The sequence below is a fragment of the Motacilla alba genome, chromosome 1A (genome assembly GCF_015832195.1).
Source record: "Motacilla alba alba isolate MOTALB_02 chromosome 1A, Motacilla_alba_V1.0_pri, whole genome shotgun sequence".
NCBI lineage: Eukaryota > Metazoa > Chordata > Aves > Passeriformes > Motacillidae > Motacilla > Motacilla alba.
In genome coordinates, this window is record NC_052031.1 from 39,754,312 (window position 1) to 39,778,018 (window position 23,707).

General features: G+C 37.1%; 1 protein-coding gene across 3 annotated transcripts in view; it reads left to right on the forward strand.

Moving 5' to 3' along the window:
- Positions 1-23,707, forward strand: part of TMTC2 (transmembrane O-mannosyltransferase targeting cadherins 2) — a 234,865-nt gene that overhangs the window by 124,691 nt on the left and 86,467 nt on the right. For all 3 annotated transcript variants that reach the window (XM_038155053.1, XM_038155051.1, XM_038155052.1), the window contains one exon: positions 12,785-13,613. In XM_038155053.1, the coding sequence (XP_038010981.1) occupies positions 12,866-13,613 (748 nt within the window). In that variant the 5' untranslated portion in view covers positions 12,785-12,865. The remainder of the gene's footprint in view (positions 1-12,784; positions 13,614-23,707) is intronic.

Here is a 23,707-nt window from a genome sequence, read left to right on the forward strand (position 1 = left end):
ATAATGTGTGATTATTCCTAGTCTTTTAAGGTTATTCTATTTTTTTTTTTTCTCTAAGCAATGTCAAGAAATGTATTTTGTTCATTGATTGGTGAAGTTGAGGAGAACGTGAATGATTAACAACTTCTGAGTTTTTTGCTGCTCTGAGCAACCTGATCTAGTTGAAGATGGCCCTACTCATTGCAGGGGTGTTGAATTAGATTGTCTTTAAAGGTTCCTTCCAACCCAAACTATTCCCTGAGTCTGTGAATATTTACATGGGCTTCCTAGGATGCAGTGTTCAATTATGTTAGATTTTACAGCCCACTAGGTATAAAATGGTGGGCAGCACCATTTCAAAAAGCACCATTGCATTTCAGGGTAATATTTGGCAGAAGCAAACAGATAAAGGAGTGAGGGGCAAAGAAAGATAAAAAATAAAGTCATTGGCAGCTGCTACTTAGTCTGGATAAATATGCAACAGAGACATGCTGGATGACAATTTCCAGATCACACAGTAAAAGAGTTCACTACTGTCTGTAGTGCTTAATTATTTGTATAATAGATACTTATGTAGGGGCAGAACCTTCTTAAATTCCATAGAAAGCATAATTACAGATTCCTATTACTGTTAGGAATACAGTATCTGAATTTAGAGGTGGTATGGGAGGATTAGAGCAAAAGGAGACAGAAGGTGGTTAAGCAATCTGCTTAGTATCATTCAGCATATCTGTGTCAGAGCTGGTGACAGAAGCATCATCTTGATCTGTTATCAGGTGCATTTTGTCATGGTACTTTCACCAAAACTTTGAAGAATTTTCACTTTCTGGAGTGATTTGAGTGTACCTACCAGCGATGAGGTAGAGATGAAGAAGGTTTCATAGGAAGACTTAAGGTGCTTTTGACGGGAGAATGATGAGCTGATGGAGGATATGTGGGTTGGGCAGATGGTTTGAAGTGCCAACAAACACAGCGGTGAAGTTTTCATCCTGCTGTCTGAGGATTATCATGAAGCTGAAGATATGCATACTTCCAAGGGAAACATGTCACAGCTTTCTGAAAGATTTGGAAATTTGGGCCTTTACTTTCATGACATCTAGGTAACCTGTGCAGTGACCCTGAAAACAAGCAGCTGGTGTAGAATGAATATTTAAGACTGTCAGGTGGGAGGGAATTTTGTGGCCATGTAATCCTTCTTGGTGCATGATAGCTCAAGGACTTCTTGTTTTAATGTAGACTGTGTATCTTCTGTTCAGTGGGACTTGCTTATTTTTCAAGACTTAGAAAAATGAAGTGTTACTTCTTGAGGTGTAAGTTATAACTGTTCTCAGATAAATATTTCTGTTATAAGTCTCAGTTTGCTGAAGAAGCAGGGATGGGTGTCTGTTTTTTTACCATGCATGGAAGATTACAGTTGACCTAGTGATATTCTTGGAAGTCACCTTTTGATAGGCAGCATCTTTGGTAGCAAAGTCATGGCTTAACAAAGTTAACCACTTTCTTCAGCTTCCCTCTTTTGCACACTGTTCCCTGCACTGGTCTGACACAATGTCACTCTGCATAAGGAATGAATCACTCTGGAAACAACAGGAGAAAAGAAACAAAAAATTTCCAAGGCATCTTTACTGTTTAAATTCTTCTATTGTGAAGAAGCTGCAGTCTAAATTTGCTCATTAGAAAAATGCAGCCTGATCCAGTTATGCCTACATTTTGATCTTAAGAATTCTGGCATACTGTGCTCCACTGTCTTCTTCCCACCTTGTCGCTGGCATCCTTCTTTAGCAAACTCAATAATTTAATCTGAAAGCCAAGGTGGATGTTTTCTAGCATGCAAAGCCCTTATGTCCCCACCACATGCATAAAGATTATGGCATATAGTTTACTGAAAATGTATTTATTTTTAAGTCATTATTGGAGGCTGGATGTAGCTTTGATCTGGAGGTGGATTAAAGGGAGGCTTCAGGTTTGTGTATAACTGAATTTGAGTCATCAGCACCCTTAGTGCTCCCCTGCAGGGGTGAGTGCTGTACAGAGCAGAGAACTGTAGGTAACTCAGGCCTCTCCTGAGCTTGCTGAAGTAGGGTACCTCTCTACTCTTTCACTGTGTCTTTGCTTTGGGCCACTTTTTTTCTTGTTTGTTCTATGGAGTGGCTGACCTTAGGCAACTTAGTTTAGTTAATTAAACTTTACTAAATCTTTTTATACTGAATTGTGTCTGTCTGCTAATCCCTACAGATCCATGTTTTACATTTGAAAGAACTTATTAAAAAACGAGCCAAAAACTCAAGATAGGAACAACTTGGAGGATTTGTCTTTCGATGGTTTTACTGTAGCAGCAATGCTCAGTGATGTGAGTGTCTGCATAATGTAACACATCCTATTCCAAATCTTGCCTTTTTTGAATTTTTAAAGAAACCCACAGTCATTAAATAGCTTTCTGTTATGATAACTTTCAGAGAGGACTGCTGAGTGACTTCTCATTATAAATCATCTCTTTGTGGCTCAAGAATACTGCACTTCCAAGTCTCACTCATCAGTGAGACTGGAATGAATTTAATAATGGCTGGCTGTTTGCACCAGAGCCATGCTAAGGAAAGACTGTTGCATTTATGTCCTTTATGCCCAAAACATGTTTGTAATGCACTGGACCTGAACAAACCAGGAATTACCAAGGCTAGCTGTGTGTGTTTGTGTGTGTAAATGTGCGTGAGTATATACAGGCAAAGTGATTTCTGTTTGCACTTCTTTATCTTCTTCTATTTTGTCCATAAAAAATGACAAATACATTTAAACAAAGGTTTTGATAAAGGTACTGAATGTATTTAAGAAAAAATAATTTCCTTCCTTTCTTCTAAAAGAGTATGTAATTTTTCATTTCCTTCAGAGAAGCTGGGTTGTTTAACGGGTAGACTTATTTGATCACAGATCATTACCTCACAGGAATTATTAAAGATCTCTTTTTTTTAAGCTAAACAAGATAACTGTGCAAGCTTTCAAGTAAGTTTATTGTAATTGGTTAATGGTTTCAGCACACCTCTTACAGTACCAGTAACTGACCTCTTTTAAGTACTTCACCCCCTAACAGTTGAGAAGTATCTTTGTATTGGTTCAGAGGAGGTTACTACTAACTCCCTCATTTCTTCACATTAGCTTAATGGAGTGTAATGACATTCCATGTCATGAAGTAAGTTTTGTCATCCATATTCTGCTTCACCATCTTTAATCTCTCTTTATTTGAATTATTGAAGATTTGGCTTTGTAATACAGAGGTCAGTAAATGCTTTACCTTTTACTCTGTCTCTGATTCAGACTCTAATAATGCACTTTGTATTTTTAAAAGGCTATGCTTAAATATCCTTTTAAATACACCTTGAAAGGATCCCTAGAATAAGGAGAGAAAGAAATTAACATCAATGTTTTTTACATTGTTTTCTTTATATTTCACGTATAGGGAAACAAAGTAGAGGACATCCTATTCAAAGTATTCTGTTACTTTTATCAAACATACTTTTGAGGAAATTTTCCATTGAAGTGTTTGCAGTTTTAATTATTGGCTAAATTGTTTTATATTTGAGCATTTTTACTCCTGTGATATCTTTGCAACGCTCTTCACTCTCATTGAGCTATCATTATTACATTTCACACTATCACTCTTCACTTTCATTTTTATGTAGTTAGCCAAGACTGTTTGCTGCAAAAAGTTTAATTTATTTTCTCTATTCATTTTCTGATAGGTTTTCATTGCCATTTCTGTTTAGTGTATTCCATAGGGAATGAATACAAAAAGCGTCCCCAGTAATTAACAGAGAATCATGAATCTCTCTCTTCTTTAAATTAGCCTTGACCATGACCAATTCTATTAAAAAGGTGCAATCTAATGAAAAAGGGGAACAAATTAAGTTATTATTAAAATGGTAGTTTTCTCAGTCTTGCTTCTCAAGATTGCAGTACTTACTGGTCAGGTCTCACAAAGGTTGTTCATTGAAGTTATTTTTTAAGGTGCTGTTTGTTTGCTTCTTTGGTTTTGGTTCTTTTTTGTTGTTTGTTTGTTTTTTCTTTACTCCAGTGTATTAATCTTCAAACTTTCAAGCATATATATCCAGAATTTAATTGCTAGTGCTTCATAACTACTTGGTTAGCTACGTGGGAGGCAAGACTTGGTTAGGTGAGAAAGGAGGCATATAGGTGTGATTCAGACGGCTTGTTTTGAGGGAGTTTGGGAGAAGTTCTTGTCAGTACACCTGGGAACAAAACTTTTCATCAATGATGGTGACATACTATTTGTCAGCATTCTTTGTGAATTACCTTTCATCTGCTGCTGGTGGGGCTTTGAATCTTGCAAGTATGTCATTCTCACTGTAAATCATGTTTGTTAAGGCTTTCCAAGACTGTTTGTCATTGCTGCGTTGCCTTTAGCTTCTCCAGTTCTTCATGCTTCCTATTTTTTGAACTGTGATCCTAGTGGAGCATAGAAAAATGAGTAATTAAACAGAAATTACATGCAGACTGCAGGAGATGTTTTTCAGGCTGATATTTATAATAAGCACTGCATCTAAAAGGAATGCCCAGTAACTGGCTGATACTGTGAAGATTATTCCTACTCCTAAAGGGTACTGTCTTCAAACATAATACTTAACTACTTGGGAGTGTCTTTTGGCCATCCTATGGTGCCTTTTCATAAATAAATGTATTTTGGGGGGTGTAGAAGGAAGATGAGTTTTTTTTTTAAAACAGCATTTTAGTTACAACCTAGCCTGTATTCAGTTTGTCCCACAGATAGGTTCTGAGTCACTTAACAATCTTTTCCTTATCTTGTTAAACTTCTAGATCTGAAAATACAATAACTGCACAAAAATCAGCTTTAAATATTTTTTTAAGGAAATAAGTGTCTACTTGATCTTAAATGAATCTTCCTTAATAATATGCTTTCTGAGTTAATAAGCAAGCTCTGTGTTTTGCATGCACTTGCCATACTATTTGCATTCTCTTTGAAATGTTATAGGTTTTTAAGCTTTCCTAGAAGAATTACAAATGAATGTTCAAAATTGTAATTTTTTTTTGTTAGCAGTATAGTTTCAAGACTGCTTTGCTGCTGGCTCTTTTTTACATATTTTAAAAGTACAAGTAAAACAAAACACTTGATTTTTTTCAATAGGCAAACAGAAAAATAAAAAAACCTGCACATAAGAGGCTGGTTGTTATCCATGATCCACTCTAGAATCCTGTTATCCGCTGTAGCAACTGACTGCTGTAAACTTGATGGGCTTCCAGCTGATAGCTGTTACACCTATAGAAGTTGTTCTGTCAAACCTAAACTTGCTATTTAGCCTGTGTGCAGAAATCGGTTATTGATGACGTTCTTCTAGTCGGTGGTAAAGTTGCTTAATCGTTGCTAGAGGCTTAATCTGGAATTTATTGACGTTTTTGCTCATAAAATCCGTTGGTCGGTATGTATCCATTTACATTCTAACAGTGTGGGTTTTCCTCCCACTGCATATTAAACCACCTCATAGGCTTTAATTTTCCCTTATTGCCCTCTTAGTATTGTAGGAAACAAGAAATGTGCCATTACAGTTTTTTTGTGTTAGGTTGATAGGATTGCAGTCTGTGCTCTTTGAAGCCATTTTATACTTTGTTTCTTTTTTCATAAGAAGAAATTCTATAGAAGAGGAGAAGAAACTTTTAAGAAGAAAAACTGCATATTTATATATTCCAATAAGCGGAGCTTTAGTAAACTGTATTGTCAGATCAGATTTATTTAATGTGATAAAGGAGATATAACTTATATCATGAGCCTTAGCTGTTGGTACTCATTTTCATGTGTATTTGTTACTCAAGAGGATGGGCCAGCTTTTGTGTTCCCAGTGAGACTGGAGCAAGGCTTCCTTTCTCCTTGGGGCTCTGCAGTTCTTCTGATCCATTTGCTCAGGTGTAGTGCTGAGCTATGCTCCTCACCTCAGCTGTGCCACTTATCTATGAGACTGACCTGCTTCCTTGTAGTCTGTGTGGCAGTGGTAGAAGGAAACTGATTCCATTTCACACAGCTGGAATCTTCCTTAGGTTCCCTTTGAACTTGAACAAATTACACTGTTGTGTTGCTCTATCCAGTTACTTCTTTTATTTCTGAAAGATCTATGTTGGAACCACATCCTTTTAGGATTTATTAGTATTGAGAAGAGTGGATGGATTACTTCACGTATCTTGGAGGATGCTTTCATTTGTAGCCTCAGTACAGTGTTTACCTTTCTAGCAGTGGTTTAATAGAGTTGCTTGTGATGTGTGATGATGCCTTATGCTTCTCTGAAGATGAGCCAATTACTTGCACCACTTCTTTTACTTGTAAACCTTTAAGCAAACAATATTGCCCACTTTAAGCAAACAAGTTTATTTTTCTGAACATTCCTCTGCTATTTCAAAATCATTTTATACATACTTGCATGTTCTGTGAGCTCTCAGTGTTTTGTCTAGCCTGGAAAGTGCAGCACTCTGCTGTAAAACCTCTGGATGAGACAGTACTTGTTAAATCAAATGCAAGTATGATGACCAGCTGCCTACCTGTGCAGTGGTAACAGTGGTGCTGGACAGTATCCTTGAGCAGTCTGGCAGTCCAGGAATGTCTTTTGGTCCCAATGGCTTTCTAATCTCCTGTGTAGAGTTCTTGCTTCTGCAGATGGATGGAGTTACTCCGAGTAGATATCCATAGCATCGCCATTGTCACACAGCATTTAGTTATGTGGACTTAGAGAAAGCCTTTCCTTGCACTGATCATGAAAACAGATTTATCAAGCTGCTGTAAATTCATACTGAAATTGGCCAAATATAAACTTTCAAACACACATTTGAGTATTACTAAGCAGGCGTTCTTTATTGCAGTGCTGGGCATTTGGAGGATCCTTCCACTAATCAACACTTTCTGAGAGTTGGGTAAACAGAATTCTTATCATACACACTAATCATTAGCTATCCCCAGTTACTTGATATATATGTATTACTTTATTTACATAGTCACAGCCCTTATCAGAAGTCCTTTTGTGATTCTTTGAGGTCTTGTTTAGTCGTCTTCAGTGTCTGGTCTCCTTTTCAGGTGGCTGTTCCTCGACCCCCACTTTTGAATAACTGTGATTGTGGTGGTGTTCGAGGGTTCCCAGGATGAGGGAAGAGATGAGAATCTTGACTCCAAGTTTCAGAAGGCTGATTTATTATTTTATGATATTATATTATATCAAAAATGCTATTCTAAAACTATACTAAACGAATAGAGAAAATAATTCATCAGAAGGCTAAAAAGGAATAGAATGGAATGATAACAAAAGCTTGTGACTGCTCAGAGCCTTGACACAGTTGGACCAATGATTGGTCATCAAATAGAAACAACTCACATGGACCAATCAAAGATGCACCTGTTGCATTCCACAGCAGCAGATGATTATTGTTTTTCTTTTCCTCTGAGGCTCCTCAGCTTCTCAGGAGGAAAAATCCTGGCAAAGGAATTTTCATAAAATATCAGGGTGACATGTAATATCATTGTTTTGCTTTGTCAGCCTTGCAGAGCTGAGCTGGCGTCCTGCTTGTGTTTTGCATGACTTCTGTTTTCCTGAGTTACATCTTTTATCTACTTCTCCAAGGCTTTGTTGTTGTGTTCTCCTGTCCGTATCAAGTCCTTCTGCTCTTCTACTATCTTCAGTCATTCATGCAGATTCTGATCTTAATGCAGTCTATCTTTTCCCCTGTACTCCTTATAACTATTTTTCTGTGGAGAGGTGGTTTTGGATTTTTTTTCTTTTGTTTTGGTACTTAAAAATTTATATTCAAGAATGAAGGATTTTAGAGTAAGACTTTGGCAATTTTAAACACCAGTATTTATAACTCACATTAATGCGAGGCAAGTCAGTAGTAATAAGGACTGTTTAACTTGTGCTACAGGCTAATTACAATAAAAGTATGTGCAGATAATCTTTAGCTGTTTTGTGAATGCACTGACTTCCTTGTTGGAGAAAAATTGTGTGGGGTCTTAACACTAGAAATAAATGTCATTAAATATTGGTCCCAATATTGGACAAGCTGTTGACAGAGTTCCAGCTCTGAGGAAAAACACACCTTCAGGTCAGTTGTTGCATCACCAGTGAAAATGAGTAAACCTCATTTAGTGGGTCATGCAAGCAGGAACTGACTGGGCAGGTGATCAGGCAGCATTAAAGGCCACTTCCATCTCAGTACTGTGACCCAGCAGGGGTTGTAGCAAATAGCTTCATTCCCGGTGGGGATCTGTTTTTGAATTGTAGTTTGGCTCCAACTTGGCCGATCTGTTATCCAGGAGCCTCTACCTACTGTGGGAGGAAGATGCTGTAAGTCTAGTGATCTGGCAGCATTTTACTACTTTTGGAAGTCCCAGTTTTCAAGCCAACATATATTTAAAGAACTCTAATTTGGAAAAGAAATTCCTGTGAGTAATGCCTGATGACACATCTTCTTTCATCTCTGTATTTCCTGTGTTCTAAGAATAACATTTTGTGTGTGATGATTTTGATTTCTGGACTGTCTCAGTCATGTGCCATATTTAATGCTGCTTGTGAAATGGACAATGTAAGATTAAAAGAACGGTGTCTTTTGAAAATGCTTTGGATACCACTTAGGTGATGACTGAGTTTTGGTGGTGGCTGCCCAATTAAGAAATCTGCTGCAGTGCCTTATTTAAGGGCAATATAATGAAGTGAGGAATTAGGATTTAATGCAAGGGAATGTGCAATGTGGGTGGGTCATGCAGATGGATTTTGGTAGGGTGATGAAAAAGGTTTCTACAGTCAGAAAGACTAAAATTGCAGTGGTGGTACTTGCCTATTAGCAGGCAGGAGAAATGTTAAATCTGATCTAAATCAGTGCTCATTTTTTTCCTCAGATGAAAATGGCTACTTATGAAAGGTTAGAGGATTTATAGGGGTGTCAAAACGTATGGCAGATGGGCTGGATTAGGACTCATGAGTACAGTAATCCAAATCCATTTTGCCAAGCACAGAGGATCTCTTCTGCTCCTGGACTGCACTGAATGTACACAATCAGATCAGAGTAGCACAGGCTGTCAGGAGGCTCAGAAGAAGAGTTACTAGTGAAAGTGCTTGTCTGAGCAGAGTTCATTTTGAAAGCACTTCCTTTGCAGGCAAAAGTCTACTGGGGGACTGGCTGTATTACTTAATTTCAATAAATTGCTGGAATGATTTTCTTCTAAAGCCTTAAAGAAAGTAAAGCCAAAATATGTGCTAAACCTTTCTCATTATCTGTGACTATATTAGCACAGAGGGATAAAAGCTATGCAAAAATCATGAATGTTGAGAGAGGAAAAAAAGGGGGATGAATTTGTCTTTCCCTTCTAGGCCAATGCTGTCTGTGAGATTTGAAAACTGAAAACTAAAAAAAAAAAAAAAAACAAAGAAAGGAAAAAGGCAGCAATACTTTTAATTGTTGTGACAGATGTTTAAGTGTCAGGGACAAATTTTTCTTGCTTCTAGTCTCAGCCTCCTCTGAAATCTGAAAATTCCCAATTATATGTCAGTGTTATACAGGTTATTGCTAACTGTACTTAACTTGTAGGTAATTTTAAAAGATTGTAAAGCTACTGACTATTGAAAAGATCCATGTGTGAAATCTGGGGAAGAATGCAAACCATTTGTGTCTGAGGCAGCAACAGGAAATTTGCACTTCACTCCTGATGTCAGTGAACTGAGTTTAAAAATCTACCAGAGCTCAGTTGACTGGTGCCTTACAGCATGATGAATCGATATGCTGGGGTGCCAAACCTACTCAGATATCTCTGAGCTCTATGAGTGAGTGCTTAGACATTTCATTTGAACATCATGTAAAATGCTTAAAAAAAATAGTAAAATAAAAGTTATGCCACAGCATGACACACAAACCTGTATATGGATAATCTGTATTCTTTGCAAAACAAGTGTGAGGATCCAGATATTACAGACCTTAAGTGTAAACTTAAAAGAGAGGCTGTAAATATTTAATCCAGCAGTGAAGACTGATTACCTCTGAGCTACAGATTGTTAACATTTTTGGGAAAGGAGCAAGAGGCAAATTTCTAATTGTTAGTATTTGGTTAACGTATGAAGAAGACTTGAAAAAATTTAGTAGGTTTCACTGTTATCCATGAGGAATAGCATATTTACACTCACATGGTTTTGTCAGGGAACTTTGTAATGTGAACTTTCTTAGCCTTTAATTGAAAAGTTCAATTGTTAGGACTTCAGAAAAGTGAGATTTTCTTCCAGTTTTTAAATAAGTATTAACAAAATAACAAAGCAGCCTAATCAATGCATGGAAGCTCACTTTTCATCTGTTAATCAAGTTTCACTTCCTTAATACTTGGGATATCTTAATCTTTTAAGTGGTACATAGTCTTCCAGAAAAGACTTGTTTCTAACTCAAACATACAAAAAAGACCATCTTTCACTTCCCAGCTTGTTTCTCTCTTAGCAGCCTCCTCATAGGAGATTCATAAGAAGGATGTATGAGAGAGCAAATAGGTCATGCTTAACATTTGAGAGTTGTTTATGTGCATGTTTGAAGGAAATGAGTTTGAAAATTATTGAGCCAGAAGGGTGGACAGAAAAAAATTTTGTGTAGAAAACTTTGATGAGAATGAAAGAACAAGTTAAACCTGGGACATGAGATTTTACTGTGAGGACATACATGCAAATCCATGAAATCTGAATAATCTTTTTATTCCAAATGTAAACTTAGTTGGGAGTTTCAGTGATAACCAGTTTACACAGCTTTATAACATTAAAAGCATTTAAATAGTTTTGGCAAGCATGACTGAAACTGTATATGAAGTGAGTTGTAAGGTATTACCCAGCTTACAAATAAAAGTAAGTTGCTCTAATAGGCTTTCCAGGGAATGTAGTTATCATGATGTGTAGATGAGGCTTTTGGTTGATATATTACCAAAACATTTTGGAATATCCAGATTGTAAAAAAGCTAGTAAATCAAACTGGTATTAATATGGCAGATTAAATCTGGACCCAGGCTTTACTTTATGTATAAAATTGCCAGCATTTTTTACATGTTTGCAAATCCAAGTGCATGAATGTTTCCATTATAAATTTGTTTGTTCCCTACTAATGCCTCCATTAAATTCCATAATGTAGCATAACTGAATGAATTAATCTAACTGATGTTTAATATTTTAAACTTCACAAGGAGGGACTCTGTAGAAATATGAAAAGGTATAAATTTCTTCCTGATACATGATAAGATAAACTATAAATTACCATTACTAGACTGTGTCTTCTTATTAGAATATCAGTAAGCTGTAGAAAGCTATTAGTAATTGACCTAAAATGGAGCAACACAATCATCTGTAATTCATGATATCAAGGGTCGATCCCACTCACAACGAAGAAAAATGAGTTGTTTTGTAGAAATAAGATAAAATATTCTACTGTGAGGTTCTGCTTCTGAATAACTAAGTAAACATTGAATAATCATCCCACAAACGTGTAGCATGAGATGGAAAAAACAAATGTAATAAAAGGAAAAATGATTGACAAATAATTATTTCCAATAATGGGGAAAAGATAATCAAAGCACTTAATCTGTATGTGTAACTATTTGGCAAATAGGTTTTTTTTTTCTTTCCTTACAAAAGGCATCTGAGAAATTGAAATATAAAAAACCCATATATTTTAGCTTTTACATAGAGAGAGAGACTAATGTAAACCAGCTTTCATTTAGGGTGCTCGTGTAATCGAGAGCAGAACTTACCCAAGAAGCAGCTTCTGCTGGAAAATGGTCTGTTATTCCATAAATAAGTACAGATACTTCAAGTTGCTAGCATAATGACATTGGTAGGTGGAGTGAGCTGTGTGCTTCCCATAATTTTATTTAGATGCATATGAAGATGTGGAAGGTTTTGGAGAATTTATTATGGTGTGCTTGGGGAAAAAACCCCAATGTATTTTTTGGCTCAGAGATCACAGAATCACGGAATTGTTAGGGTTGGAAAGGACCTCTGGAGATTGTCCAGTTCAAATCCCCCTGCCAAGGCAGGGTCACCTAGAGCAGGCTGTCCAGGAACAAATCCAGGTGGGTTTTGAATGAATCCACAGAACGAGAGTCCGCAACATCCCTGGGCAGCCTGTTCAGTGCTCTGCCACTCTCAATGTAAAGAAGCCCTTCCTCATACTGAGGTGAAACTTGTGTTCTATAGAAAATGAAGTGGGACTTTTGGTAGTTGGTAGAGCTGAAGGCTCCAAGTTAATAGGTAGGAGCTAGGAGACCTAAATATGGAATCTGCATCTCTATTCCTCTCTTGCTTTCTTGGAAATTTTAATCGGTTCTCTAGTGAAATGCCTAGGGAGAGACTTTGATTGAGGAAAATGGATCTGGAACATCCTTTAGACTTTAAACCTAGCTAAGGCAAACTTGTGTTTTGCTCACAGCAAGAAACAGAGAAGGGATTTGGGAGATTATGTAGGAACTAATGTAAGATTCCATAAATTCCTCTAAAATAAGAGTTTCCAAAGCTTTATACAACTAAATCTTAAGCAAGGACTGACGGCACTAAAATATCTGAAGGCTTGACTGTGATGCATTCTTGATAGAGCTTAAATGAAAGAGTCAGTTTCTTTAGTCTGTAGTCAACACGGTGCAATCCAAATGTCAGAGATGGAGATCTATTGTGTTTGTTTCCATTACTGAGAAAGAGTTCTATCAGATATTTTCTTGGTTCTTTTTTGTGTATTATTTACACAACTAAATACCTAGTGTTGATTTATGCCTTTTTTTTTTTTTTTCTTCCAGAGAAAGAATTTGACCCTGTTCTTCAGCATTGGTTTATTGACCTCCTGGGGAACTGCACTGCTGGGTGTTCGCTTATACTGGATGGGCAACAGGCCCCCAAGTTTTTCTAATTCTGACAATCCAGCAGCTGACTCAGACAGTTTTCTCACACGTACCTTGACCTTCTTTTACTTGCCAGCCAAGAACCTCTGGCTGTTGCTGTGCCCAGATACCCTCAGCTTTGACTGGTCTATGGATGCTGTGCCTCTTCTAAAAGCAGTCAGCGACTGGAGGAATCTACACACTGTGGCCTTCTATGCAGGACTCCTCCTCCTTGCCTACTTTAGCTTGAAGGGCTCCAGCAATGAGAGGGAATTCAATGGGAAAACTGTAATGAATGGCAAGCAAAATGCTAATGGGCATAGCTGTCACCCAGAGATGGAGTACAAGACACTGGAGGTGAAGTCAAGCTTTGCATCAAAAGAAGAGAATGGCCTAAAAAAGCATGAAATTCAGAAACTGCAGCTTCCTTCAACTGAGAACATTGTCATTCTGTCTCTCTCTTTGTTAATAGTGCCCTTCGTTCCTGCCACAAACCTGTTTTTCTATGTTGGCTTTGTAATAGCAGAGCGTGTGCTGTATGTTCCTAGTATGGGCTTCTGCCTGCTGGTTACAGTAGGTGTCAGGGCCCTTTATGTCAAAGCCCAAAAGCGCTTTCTGAAGAACTTGGTTTTTTGTTCCACTGCTGCATTAATAGTTTTCTATGGACTCAAGACTGTTGTCAGGAATGGGGACTGGCAGAACGAGGAGATGCTGTATAGGTCAGGGATAAAAGTAAACCCTGCTAAAGGTAATTTTTGCTCTTTATGGTGAATGCTTTACTTATTCCTGTCTGTCTTTGCCTTTGAATTGTCTGATTTTACTAGCAACATCTAAAGAGAATACTTTAAGAAATGTCATTTCAAGTTGCAGTGGTATGTGCATTAGTAAAAAATGGGGAAAAGCAGCAATGTGTTTTGATTAGGTGTTACAGGTTTGGCCTTAACATAGAGAAAAGGAGACCCTAAGGTAAGGGGATACTTTCTTTTTCAGCGGTATTAGTTCTGTGTTTTGAAATTAAAGATGCATTATTAGTATTATGGAGCCCACCCTGGTGTTTTTTCTGTTTGGAATCTGGTATATAGCATGCTAATGAACATATTTTGTGGGTTTACAAATGTTCTGTTTTCTCTGATTAGAAAATATAAGAAATAGTAAAGGACAGTGCCAGGGAAGTGCTGTTCCTTTATTTCATCTGATGCAAATAATGTCAATACTACATAATAAAAATGAGGAAATGAGGTCAGGTATAATTCAGCCTAGGAAATGACTGTAGTTCCCCCTGCCTACGAGTACTGTAAAGAGTTATTGTCAAATACTTATGCCTTCCTGTTCATGTGTAAATATCAGCTATTTGTAACATTGCCCAGCCACGTCTCAAAGGTTATATCTATGCTGTAATGAGATGTGACCACAGCTAGTGTAAACATATCCAAACAGGCAGTAAACCTGCCAGTTTAGGTATCAGTAATAATGTTTAGCTGTAGCTCTGTGGTTTCAAGCATGTATGGCAGATCCAGCTTGGATCCTGAGCTCCATGCTGCCTGGCTGTACCGCTCTTGGCACAAATGCAAGTTTATATGAGAATGGTCAAAATATCACCTGTGAGTGCAATGTAGACATTGACTAAGCTTTCCTTATTCACAGTTCATCAGAAGTGAGAAGGGATTAGGTGATTGCTTTGCCTGTCTGTGAAAGAAAAATTTGACAACGCTTGAATACTTGAGTTTTTTCAGTCCTCTGCTGAGAAACCCCTTATGTGATGCAAAGTCATCTGCTGATAGAGTTGTGCAATTTGGTTAGACAGTTGTATCATGCCATAGTCTAAAAGCTGTGATAGTAAGAGGCAAATGCAGGTGGTTACTGTGAGCTGATAGAGAGTGAAAAAGTAGATTTGGCAGATAAAATGCCCAGCAAAACAGCATTTTAGTAGTTTGTCAGTCTGATTTTGTAACTCTTCTTCATATACTTTCTCACCCTAGGAAAATTACTGAACTTGTTGCTGCAGTAAGTGAGTTTTTTGAATTGTGAACAAGCACATCCCATTTGTTTTCCTTTTTTTTCAATACTAGTGCAGGAGAGCAAGAAATGAAGTAACAGAACAGTGAGCCAGCACACCAGAGTGATTATATGAAGCTCTGAGACTTGTAAGTTTAGTGACAGTATAAGTCTTGTATTAAAACACTGGAATTCCTTGGAAAGAAAAGCATGTATGCACTTGGTTAGTTAATGCATGTTCAATTTTTGTCCTTGGTGGAGATGCCCAGACACTATTAGTTGTCTGCTTGCAATGAGCCAAATTTTGTGATCTAAAAAAAACATGTTTGTTTTTACCCAGTAATAGGATTGGCTGCAGCATTGTCTGGAAATTAGACTACTGGGTATTATGCTCCCAGGAGACAAGATGAGCTGTTTTCATCTACACATCTCAGTATGCACAGACCCGTGTGTACATGATTGTCTGGTTTCTTGCCATGTAAGCTGACATTAAGTGTCTTGTAAGATGTGCAAAAGCAAAGACAGTATGTCAATGCAATGATATAGACATGACTGAGCTGACTTAAATAAATCTGCTTAAAATATCCCGTTAAACTTCTGCTGAATATTTACTAGCCCACATACATTGTAACAAGGCTGTATAAGTCACCCCTAGCTAATGTGACCTGTCATCCAACTCTATTCATTATTGTAAATAATTCTAAAATTATCCCTGTCTTTGACTATGCTAATTTTATTTTCTATTTCTCATATAGTCAGGCAAGCCTGACTGGACTAGAGTGGCTGCCAATCCTGCCAAAGTATTAGGAGATCAACAATTCAAACTACTCTTCAGTAATTAAATGTGGTTGACATAGGAAAAACAATTTATTTTTGTTTGCCTCTTTTTTCTAGTTTTATGAATTCTAGTGATTAATAGGCTATTCAGAGAGTGGGACAATGGGCTGCTCAGTCAAACAGTAGAGTGGAGAAGTGTTTTCCTTATTTTTAGGCTACTAAGAAGAAGCTGTCACTTCTCATTTCTCTGCTTTCCTCAGCTCGTAGCAAGTTTCTCCTCAATAGTATTTTCTTACTTCTGAAAATTGAGGAGTAGCAGGGTAATTTTCCCCGGTAGTTCTGCTTTTTCTCTCATCTCCTGCAAAGAGCTTCTTCTCAACAAGAGCTGCTTCTGTCATAATCTAAAAAGCAATGAGGCATCCCTTGAAAAACTCACAGTGTGGAAACTGATAAAGAAATAGGAATCTGTGAAGACCAGCTTTACTAAAGCAAAAAGATGAATGTTTTGTTCCAGATCCATCTGTATTCTGGTCCAGCAGGCTGAACACCACTGATGGCTGACTGCTGTGCAACACTGAACTGATGTGCTGTAGTTATAAGGGCATTTGCTGAGGCAAGCTTTCAGCATGGGTACATTTGTGTACTAATGTGGCTGAACTGCTTTGGAAATGGAGTTGTCTCATTTGGTGATGGTTTATTATTAGGTCCTCTGTGTTGTGATATGTGTAAGATAATAATCTTACCTGCTACTGTGGGACTTTCAGGCAAACATATTCAGCAGCTTCTCCATCTTCAATCCTCAGGGAAGAAATGGATGATAATCACCTCACTGGTACTTTCTTCTGGTCCCTTCAGGGGTACCTTGCAGGCAGTGCGGGCAGAGTCATGTTCTACCGCAGGTGACAAAGCCTCTACTCCTGCAGGCAGCCACAGCCTTTCTGCAGTTTACATTTCTCCAGGCTGTTTTTGTCAATCACTGACAATGTGGGAAAAATACTCAAAAGCATGGGTATGGATTATCTCTTAGAAAAACCTGAAAATGCACCGTGGGAGAGTCAAGTGAGAAGAAGGTGGTGAAGCTGCCTCCAGACTACCCTGTGTGTGCCAGCTTTCCTGGCTGCCTCGCTGTGTGGCAGGCAGCTGCCATCCCTTGGCTGAGGGAGTCCTTGTGAGGACTTGGGATGCCTTAGCTGCATCTTTACTGGTCTTATTCTGCTGTTCTGGTTATGACTAATATTTCAAATAACTTTAAAGTTGGTACAGTTTGTCAGCACTTGAGGGAGAAATATGCAAGACTGACTAATTTAGTTTATGGATTCTGAAGTGGGTGTATGCATGTTTTGACCATAGGGAGGGAAAGACACAAGTGTTCCTCTGTTCTGCCTTCAACTTAATGAGCAGCCCAAGTGATATAAAACAATTCTCATTATCTGAATGTTCTTTTATAGCAAAGGAAGCCTCCCAAAATGTAAAAGCAAACAAAAAAGTTAAAAGTGGGTGGTATCTGTCACATCTTTTTCAGTTAGACTGAGGGTCATTCTGTGGTGATGATTACCTTGTGTTTAATATAAAATTGTAATGACACACAAAATAATTGTGCTTATTATGCCTCATTAACTCTAATTTTCCCTGTGGTACCAAAAATAAGCTTCAAAAAGCATAATCTTCCTCTGGGCCTTGCAGTCCACATCTGAACATGGAAGATCATTATATTTCCTATACCTGGGGCAGACATTGATTAAAGAAGTAGAAAATAGAGAGGCTTAAACTGCTAAACTGCCACGGAGGTATCAGTTGCTTGGTCATGTTTACTGATGAAATTTTAGTCTCCTGGTGCCATTACATTTGCAAGTAGGCTTTGAAGATCTTTCCAGGAAATAGTTGACCTGCTACACAGAGTAGATGCTTAACTAAAAATTCACCTCAGTTCAGTAAGGAAAAACAGTTACTATATATTGTACTAAGCTAGGTAAGAAACTGTATTTCCCACAAACAAAAAAGATGCAATAAAACATTATTTTCCATTATTATTATTTTTGTATCACTACTGGTGACTGGAAACCAAAGGAAATTAAATATTTTAAGGTACAGCATTCTTCAAATATGCTTACTATTAAGAGCTTACGTTATGCTGACAAGATCTCCTCTGATACCTTTAGAGCTTTTAATAGCTATTGCTCTGCCACACAGCTTGTTGTTCACTACACGTTTTTTTTTGTACCTCCTAAGTATAGCAGTGTGTGTCCTAATAAATATCACATTGGGCACTTAAAATAGTTTGAGCATTTGGAATTTGCCTTTTAGTGTTTTGGTGTGCACATTCAGGTTTTTTAAATGTAGCTTATCAGTAAAACTCCAACTCGTCTTCGGCCCAACCGAACTCGTCTAAGGCCCAGCCCAAAATACTGCTCTGGACAGTAGTTATTTCTTTTTCCTTTGGCTCATTTAATGTCAATAGTAAAATTATCAGTGTGATCAATTGTGCTGAATAGAAAATGTGGGTTTGGGGAAAAAAGGCTTGAGAGAGAAAGTGATTTCAGTGCACAGATTGCCATGTAAAAATCAGATTTTAAACATATAAAACCTACTGATAAGTTCACTTAGAGATTTTGTGTATTATCACTGTTAGGAAATACCAGTGATATAAGCATACCATCTGGAGTTAGGTATTCATGAATTAGTTTTAGTTTTGCTAATTAAATCTTCTTTAGTCTTTGAACAAACCACTTGAATCTCAATTTTTCTCTCTGGAATGGAACTCATATTACCTATTACCATAAGACTAGAATTTTTTTTGATGGTTCATAGTTATTTTAAAACCTCTCTGTATTTATGACAGTATAATATCCCTCCTAAGCCAATATATATCAGAATATATAGTCATTATGGTGATTCTTGATGTTCTTTTTAGTTAATGTTTTTAGAAATTGTCAGAGAAACATAGTAACAAGTAATCATCCATTTTTCCCAATATCTTTGCCAGAACTTTCTGATACTTAAGTCTTTTTTGACCAAATGTTGGGTGGCTGTTTTCCTTGACTTCTACAATAATTTTCAGCTTTAGCTACTTTTTAAAGAAGAAATTACTTTGGTAATTTCAATGGTGTAATATGTTTCCAGCCACCAGTAAAAGCCTTTGTAACAGCTACTGTATGGCAGATACAATGATCTTATTTAGGTAACAAAATAATAGGTTAGAAGTGCACATTAAAAGTATCATTTATAACATAATGTTATATGTCTATATAAGTCTGTTATACAGGAATTATGCAGGATATATCATGATAAATCTGGGGTCTCTGTTCATAACAAAACCATCAGAATTTGAAGGATAAATGTTCTACAGGATTTTTGAACATTCTTCAAATAAATTTGAAATACGTTTTTATCTGCAACTCTTAAAAGCTTGTTTTGGTTTAGGAATATTGCTCCTCAAATCAGTGACCTCACCCAGACTCTCCCAAATGCTTTCTCCATCTTGTAGGTGATGGGAGAATAACCTTATGGTCTGGCCATGCCTGCCAGGGTAGCTGGGTCTACAGGCACCACCTTGCCTGGCTCCTGTAAAAAAATAACTCTGTTCTGGTTGGAACTAGGACACAGCTTTAAAAGAACCACGTAGCATTGTTTGAAAGTTAAATAAAAAGCCTACTCCCTGAAAACAGTGTGGGGCTCTCTAAATGGATGGTAGTGCTGCTCTGGATGATTAAACAGCGTAGAAGGAATGGCCATTTGTAAGTTGTTTGGGAAACAGCCATAGTTATTTAGGGCATTTGAGCATGCCACAGCTCACCCTCAGAAAAACAGTCTGGTTGTGCCAAATATGGTGGAGAGCTGAAGGAAAGTTGTTTAGAGTTTAATTCAAACTCTGAATTTATTCTGCAATGACAGTGGTCTCTGTTCCAGTTCTTTAGAAGTGTTGTAATCGCCTCTGAAACCCAAGTTGGTGTGGGATGTGCTTCTTCTTCAGCAGGATACAAGAAAGCCTGATATTCTTCCTTTATATATGTGTAGAGATCTGGAAACAAGGATTTATTGTTTTCCACTTGGAGGATAGCACAACAGCATCTCTAATCTGTGAATATTAAAGTGCAGGGGGACAGGAAAGAAACAATTATTAATTAATAGCTAGGCTTTTTTTAAAGAAACAAACATGAGACATTGAGACATGGGCCAATCAGACTGTTACTTCTTCCCCTGTCTTGCCCAAGCTGCTCTGCAAAATCATTCAACAAGCTCATCTGGGATAAAAACTACAGTGTAGGGGGAAAAAAACCAAACAGGCTCGGTCAAGGAGGAATCAGCTTTAGCAAGATGAATTTTTGTAGCCTATCAAGCAAAATGGCTTTTTTTTTTTTTGCCAGAAAATGATAGATTTTATTTTCCAGTTTGATTAAAAGAGAGACTTTTGGTCCATATTTGTGTGTTCTGTGGAATTAGCCTGAGGTTTTTTTTCAGAGAAAGAGTTACTTCAAATTAGAGGAAAATGAGGTTATCTGGACTGGTTCTCAAGAAGAGCATGTTTTCAAGTGCATTAGATAATAACCCAATTGTTTCATTATTTTGTCTTCTTTTCAAAATTAGACAACTTGGAAAAATTCCTCATTATTTAAAATTTTTGCAGTGAGGTACATGTCATTATTTTCCTACCTGTCATGCATTTTCAGGTACATATTCAGGTCCACTTACATAAATCTGATAGAGAAACTAACCTTTAATATGGACAGTGCAGTAATCTATATGCCTTTTTATAACACGTGTGGTAGGGTCAAGTCCTAATGTAGATAAATAAATACAAGTATTTTAAGATTTCAAGTACCCCTCCTTTGTAACAAGGGTTTTTATTACTTACACCTGAATTATCATCATTATTAATCCTCATGCACCTGAAAAGTAAATGATGGCTGATGCCATTACACAAGAGTATACACAAGAGGCTTGCATATAGTTTTGTTTTAAATTGCAGAGAAGATAATAAAATAGAATGACTGAATTCTCAATGCCATTTCCTTCTCTTTCCTTATATGTTCTAGCACACTGAACTTTTCTTTGAGGTCTTAAAATACTGAAGGTATTTTGAACATGGACCATTAAAGGTGCTAGTTAATAGTTGTAGTGTCTTTTATTAGTTTCACTGATAAATGGAGGTGGTAATTTTGTGACCTACCTTCCTTCCTGCCACCTATATTTCCATACCAATGGGGATATGTATTGGCTGGCAAAGCTTCACAGGCTCTTGTCTTGCCTTTCTAAGTGATTTAAAGCAAAAGAAGCAAAACCAGACAACTTGAAGTGTTATGAAAAGCCTGCTACCTGGATGTGAAGTAATTAGCATTTTCCAAGTCTGACATATGTCATTTGAGCACATGTGAAGATTCTCTTGATTTGACAAACCCAGTCCTCTGGGATGTTCCCAGGATGCTGTGCTTACTATTCCCTTTTTCTGGAAAGAAGCCAACAATGATCCATCTACTCATAGCTCGGAAGACCAGGGCTGACATTTCAGTGCATCCTGCCATTGCTGCAAGATGCTGGCTTGCATTTCATCACCTGGGACATAAGTGATAATTTTGAATGTATCATGGATAATTTTTTTAAAAGCCTAAAAGTTAAGAAGGCTTCATAATTTGACAAATTTAGTACATGGTCACCTCTTTGCCTGAATCTCTCTGAGGCTTTGAAGAGTTCCTCAGGGTTCATCCTGAGATGACTGGGATGCACAGACATGTCCTCTTGTTCCACTTGTATTTTTCTGCTCCTTTCATTTTCTTGCATGATTTATATCTATTGCCTCAATAAAATACAGTTCCTCATATAATGAGAATTTCAGATCAGCACCATTCACAGCTCTGTTCCTGACCATTGTGAAGTTAAATGGAATGGGAGCTTCGTGGCAGTAATAATGCCTTATGATGTTCACACACTTAACTAACAAAGCTGTGCAAAGGTGTGATTGGGCTCTGCTGTGAACAGAGCAGTTAGTAGATTAGATGTTAAAGGTACTGTGGTCATCCTTTTCTCATTGCTCTCCCTAACTTGGATCAGTTTAGTTGTCTGATTAATACCATACTCTTCATAAAAATCATTTTAGCATGAGGGATGCTGTGACAAACTTGATTGGCTGTAGGGTGATAGGTAATGGTGAAGCCAAAGAACAGTAGCAGCTGCTCAGTCTCATCTCTCGGATTCCTTGAGCTGTCAGAATCACTCTGCTATCCTTTGAGGAGGAAGAGTTAATTTCTGTAACATAGAGGATGAAGGGGTATCAGCAGTAGAACAGGCCATGATTTCACATTCATTTGCATCAGGGTTTCAGAACTGAGAAACAAAACCGAAGCTGTGCCTGCCAAATGTGGGTTGGTTAGTACCCATGCTGACATGTTGCTGGATAGTGTTCAAAGCTGTGCATGGTTTTCAATTCTGTTTTTCTTTCACCTGCTGTCATTACAAAAGGCCTGCAACTGATTAACAGATGAACTGTTGAACAAATGCTATAAATAACAACCTTAATAATTAGAAGAAGAATGTGTAAAAGTTCAGAGGTGACAGATCTCTAATACAATCTGTCTCAACATTGCCACATACCCACCAATATAAAAAAAATCAATGTGCAAAATAGATTAAATGCATAAATTATGGTTATGTAGAAACCATTAGCCCTTTAGGAAACAAGAAATTGGGCAATTTTGTGGTTAAGGTAGCAAAAGGAAGTAACTTGATCAAAATGTTCTATTAACAAGTAAAATTTTTAGAGGAAAATTATTGCAAATTATATGCGTGAATTTATTACGTATTTTGAAAAAAAAATATTCCTTTGGAATAACAGGAATATTTTTGGAATTTTTTTTTTGGAAAAATATAAATACCTTATACAAACTGTAGTACAGAAGTTAAGCAAAAACTGTCCCACTCTGAAAGTAGCAACCTGTAGCATTTAGATGAATTTTTCCATTCTCAAACCACATAATAAGCATGATCTAGTTGATCTTCTTGCTGTCTTTGTGAGTGGTAGTGGCTCTGTATTGTAGAAAAACTGTTTTAGATGTTGAACTCTTTTCATTATGTTTTTACGAGTCTGCAGTTGAACTTTCAGAGGTTTTCTTGGGGAAGCCTGTCATTTCTCTGTTGGTGAAACTGTTTCCCTCTTGAAGAAAAAAGCGAAGGCTTTTCTTTCGGGACCAGCATCACTTCATCCTTAAACACTATTGAAGAAAAAATTGAGATTCTAATTGTCATGCATGCACTTCTTTTTCATAAACAAGTCAGGAGAAATGTGGAAGGATTTTAAACAGAGGGAATGCAAACTTGAGCTGCTGTTTCTAATTTCACAAGCTAAAGAATAATAAATAATACACAAATATCTGTAAAGCTGCATAGAGGTTTCCTTGGCTTGATGTGCATTTTTCTGTGAGCTAAAGGTTCTAGTTTAGAACTGCTGACAAGTTGATTGCAAATTACTGAGCTGTTCCCTAAATACTTCAGTCTTTGTTCAAGTTGTTTGTTTTACTCAAATAATAATCTAGTTCACGCTCCTTAGTGCATTCATCAGTTTGTGGATTAACTTGTGTGAGTAAGTCTGATGGCATAAGGTAAGAACAGGATTACCTCAGCAATTTCATGTGAATAGTGAATGTCATGTATTAATTTTTTTTAAGTCTTGAGTTTTTTTTCCATTAGTTTTCAAGTATGTTTTCATAACATACAAGGAAAGGCAGAATTTTCCTTTTCTTTGATACGTTATTTTAAAATGCTTACCAGGATGTATTTGAGTGATTTAATAGGCAATTGTAGTTAGATTTTTTCCTCTTCATGTTTCAGCAGAAGTGATATATATTAATAGAATGGCAGTTTACAAATAGTTTAATAGTTTACACTATTACCTAATTTTTCATGGCTTATATAGGGATGCCAGGTAGGAATCAGAATTTAATACTTTGGGTTATCTTAATGATTCGCAATGTTACTTTTTTTTTAAATTTAAAGCAAACTTCTGAATCTAGAAATCAACATACATGCTTTTAACCTTTCTGACTGCTCTTCTATGACACTTTGTTGCTTTATTACCTTCAT